General features: G+C 31.3%; 1 protein-coding gene across 1 annotated transcript; it reads right to left on the reverse strand.

The window, feature by feature from the left end:
* Window positions 1–2,003: 2,003 nt before the first annotated feature.
* Window positions 2,004–3,791, reverse strand: LOC145042347 (putative cyclin-D6-1). Its single transcript, XM_078990738.1, has 5 exons — window positions 3,410–3,791; window positions 3,244–3,330; window positions 2,900–3,152; window positions 2,684–2,814; window positions 2,004–2,565 (listed from the first exon to the last, which is right to left on the reverse strand). Exons 1-5 carry the CDS (start codon window positions 3,635–3,637, stop codon window positions 2,356–2,358), a joined length of 909 nt encoding a protein of 302 aa, XP_078846864.1. The 5' UTR covers window positions 3,638–3,791; the 3' UTR covers window positions 2,004–2,355.
* Window positions 3,792–4,553: the final 762 nt, after the last annotated feature.

Here is a 4,553-nt window from a genome sequence, read left to right on the forward strand (position 1 = left end):
TCACATTCACAATATTAATATATGAATTTAGATATTTAAAATTTTTTTTTTCGATAAATAATAAGCTTTAGAAATTAAAAAAAAAAAAGATTTGATTCCTTAAAGAAACCAATAATTATACATCTCTATTGAATTTTTTTTTTTTCTCTCTCCCCCCACCCCCCTCTCTCTCTTTATATATATATATATATATATATATATATATATATATATATATATATATATATATATATATATATATATATATATATATATATATATATATATATATATAGTGACGTACTCTACAATTATTTTATTCACTCCACTTTGAATTGTTGGAAAATGCGAGTAATCGGAAATTACAGAAGGCTTGAGTGATAAACAATATTAGACGTTTTAGTTAACATCATTTTTTCACCTAACCTGTATAACTCACACTAAAAGTTAATATAATGATTGCTTACCATGTACTCATTATCTTTAAAGTTTTTAATTATGTTATTGCTACCATTAAACAACACATCAAGTAGTGATGACTATCAAAGTATACTTCTGGCATTATATGACAATAATGTCACATGGTAGGAAATAATATATACCAAAAAACATAGCCTAGTCTTTAAATTAATACCCAAATATTTAAATCTGAGATTTTGACTTGGGACATTGACCGTAATGAAATTATACATACTACAACCCGTTCTAATATTGGATAGGAAATGTGGGTTAAGCGTAATTTTTTTTAGTACTTTACACTACCAATTTTGTCTATCATTGCTCATTTAATTATTATCGTACAATGAATGAGATATCAAACGGGCAATAAACTGTACCGTTAAGTCTTTTTGTATGGTAAAACTAATTCTTTTAAAGACTACATCCAAAAATCTAGGGGATATTACATTACTATACATGATCCGTTGAATTATATTAAGAAACTCTACTGCATCCGATGCGAAGAAACTAAACGTATCAAATGCAAATGGTGATTTTGTCTGTAGTTGCTTTTAAAGCAGTCTGTCCCGCTGTGAAACCCTCAGCCCTCAAACCCACGATAAGGGATACCCCTTAAAGGTCCACACATGCGTGTTTTTCTTAGACCCATCCAAAAATCAAAATGTCAGCCATTCTGAGGGTTGATCTTCTTTCTGTCGGGTCAGTCAAAAATTTAACAGGTACCTCTTACTTAGCGGAAACCCCGGCACGCTTAAATACATTAAGCGTAAGACATAACAATTTAATTATATTGCAGTGTGTATTTTAACATCTTATTTTGACTTCTTTTTGTTATATTCTTTAAAAATCTACTCAATCAATCATACATAAAAATATTTATCATTATAAGTTGATACTAATCAGGATAGGGGTGAGCAAACCGTTTTTTTTTCAAACCAAACCGGTTCGGTTCCGATTCATGAATAGTAAACCGGTTCCGTTATTATTAAACTCGAACCTATCTAAACTGGTTCAATCGGTTCTAAACCGATTTGATTGGTTTGACTACCGGTTCTAAACTGATTCACGGTTATAAAACCGGTTCTAAACCGATTTCAATATCTAAAGTCTCGAACGGGTTCAAACCGGTGGTTCGGTTTTTGAATCGATTCGATTCATAGTGGACCAGTTCATGGTGAACCGGTTTACCGGTTCAGTGACCGGTTCGGAATCTGAATCGGTTTTTTTATGCGAGCCTAAATCAAGATAACCTCTATTGTTTTGATACTTTTCCGACCCGGCCCATCATGGAAGGCATACAAATTTAATTCCCCGACGCGACCCAACAATCACAACTATTTTCAATGTTCAATTTTGTCTTGTCTTTCAAGATTTTGATTATTGTATTTGTTTTTAATAGAAATAAATTATCGTTTATAACAACCACATTATAGTAATGAGTTATAAGGACTATCGAGTATAGCGTGTTTTTCTTTTCATATTTGGTCAAAAATCATTAATTGTTATTTCGTATTTGCTATTTTTAAAATAATATTAATTGACTTAATAAAAAAAACAAATACGAATAATAAGAAACCAATTACTCTTTTGTCTTTCCAACAAAATCAAACATAATTAAGAAAAAAATACATTTTATGTTGTTTTCTCTCTCTCTCTCTCTCTCTCTCTCTCTCTCTCTCTCTCTCTCTCTCTCTCTCTCTCTCTTCCTTTATTTTAATTTTTCTTTTTTCCTTTTCTTTAATGGCACAAGATCTTTCTCCTTTGCTTCCCTCCAATTCCCCATCATTTTTTACTTTTTTCTATGCACACAGCTAAGCCAAAGCATGGCTTTGTGTCACTCTCCAAGAAACCAACAGCATATCAATTCCTCCCCCCCCCTCTCAAATATAGTCTTTCTCTCTCTACAAATCGGATAATCTAAGAAAGCTGAAAAGGGGTTTTGCCAAAAGTGCTCATCTTCAGCCTCTTTAATCCTCTCTTTTCATCTTCATCAGTTTTACTGTGCGTATCCTCTGAGCTTGAGTAGTCCAAATCAAGAACATTAATGGGGGTTTTGCAGCTTAGCATTGATTCATAACCATCCATCACAAGTTCTTGAACTACAGTGTAGCACTTTAACAGTTCATCCTGCAAATGTAAAAAGGTCATGAAAAAGATTCATTCTTCATGATGAGCACTTGTTGACTTTGACCACCTTTTGATGTGGAAAATTTGAGTGTTATGAATTGTCGTTTGTTTATTTTACCTTATTTACATATGAACAGCTTGAAATTGAGTTCTTGAAGTATGGGAATTGGAATGGGTAGAGTTCATGAGAAGCACATAGAAGAGCAGATGCTGCGATGAGCGATGGCTTGAAACCCAAAAGCTTTAAGTCTGCATTCATGCAATGATTTCGAGACAGTGAGTTTAATTTAATTAATTCGAAATGGTGGTGAAAAAAGATTCGATCTTTGTTTACCAATCTGAGCTTTGAAGATGATTTCAGTGGCTCGATCTTTAAGGGCTTGATGATGATGATTATGATGATACTGATCATCATCATTAGCATTATCATCATCATCGAACGACGTCATTCGGAGTTTGAAGAAAGAGACGAAGAATTTGATGAAAGCAAAAGGAGTAATCGAACGCATTCGCCATTGAAGAGCTCCGAGTATCATAAACTCCATCCTCTCTACTATCCCAATATCAAACATCAATGCGCCATCTTTCTGAAAATCCAAACAAACAATCATGAAAAATATTAAAATCCCACATCAAAAATCAAATCTGTATGAAGATTAAACAAGAAAAAACAATTACCTGAACTCCAGAATCTCCTCCTATCATCTTAAATGCTAATGAAACACAAGAAACTGCAACAAGCTTCAAGATCCATGGCTTGTCTCCCTACAAAACACATGAGCTATTCGTTAGGAAAACTTACAAATCTCATCTAAACGTGTGAAGAACTTATGTCGATCATCACCGGAATGGAGTGGACAGCATGGAAACGATGGAAGTAATTAATGGCAAGGTAGGAGACAAATGGATGATTGAGTTTCTCAGAGAAAATCGAGATAAGGTTGATGATTTGTCGCCGGAGATGATGATCGGAGTCAAGATCTGAATTCAACAATGGAAGGTGATCCGATTCCATTTCAAAAATAGATTGTTGAAGGTCTTGAGATAGAGGGTTTTGGAGGTCGAACTCCATTGATGAGGGTGGTGTGCGATTGTATTGTGAAGGAGAAAAGATGGAGAAATTAAAGAGAAAGGAGTTGAAACTAAGACAAGGAGAAAAAAGTAAGAGATTATTGTCTCATCTTAAAAGTAGGTGGAGAGAGGGAGAGAGACTTCAACTTCACTCCTCTGTCTTTATTTTTCTCTTCATATTATATATCTGTTGAATAAAATTACAAAAATCATATTTAGGACTATATATATATATATATATATTAGTTTAAATAAATTATTAATTACAATATATATATTTAGGACTATATATATATATATATATATATTAGTTTATAACCCGTGGAAACCACGGTTATAAAATTAATTAAACTTTTATAATAAAATCTCAAAATTATTATTAATTATTTTAAATAAATTATTAATTACAATATATTTTTATTAGTTATGTGAAATTATAATCGTTGATTCAAATAAATATATATAATTAATTTTTAATATATATTAAATATTTTTTATTTGTGAATTAATGAAAACAATAATATAAAATTTAACAATTAAAATAGAGAATAAATACATTGACAAATAAATCACATTAATTAGGTGGTCTAATAAATTTAAAACAGTGAACTAATAGATTGATAATTAGCATCATATTAATTAAGAGATCTAATATAGTGATACATGACAAAATGACTATTTTTTTATTAGTATAGGGATTAATTTAGAGATATATTTGTGAATAGAACTTCACTGTGATTGACTTTTTTTTTTTTTTCTTTTTATGCTTTGCTTTTTATTATTTATCTGTTTTTATCTTCTATAGTGGATTACAAGTACTCTTTTTCTATTGGACCAAACTCAATATTTTTTTTTTAATTTTGCTAGCTCATTCCCACCGGGTCCAATTCTAATGGCACCGGCTGTCTAAGCCAATA

Source organism: Lactuca saligna, chromosome 4 (genome assembly GCF_052625555.1).
Source record: "Lactuca saligna cultivar CGN05327 chromosome 4, ASM5262555v1, whole genome shotgun sequence".
NCBI lineage: Eukaryota > Viridiplantae > Streptophyta > Magnoliopsida > Asterales > Asteraceae > Lactuca > Lactuca saligna.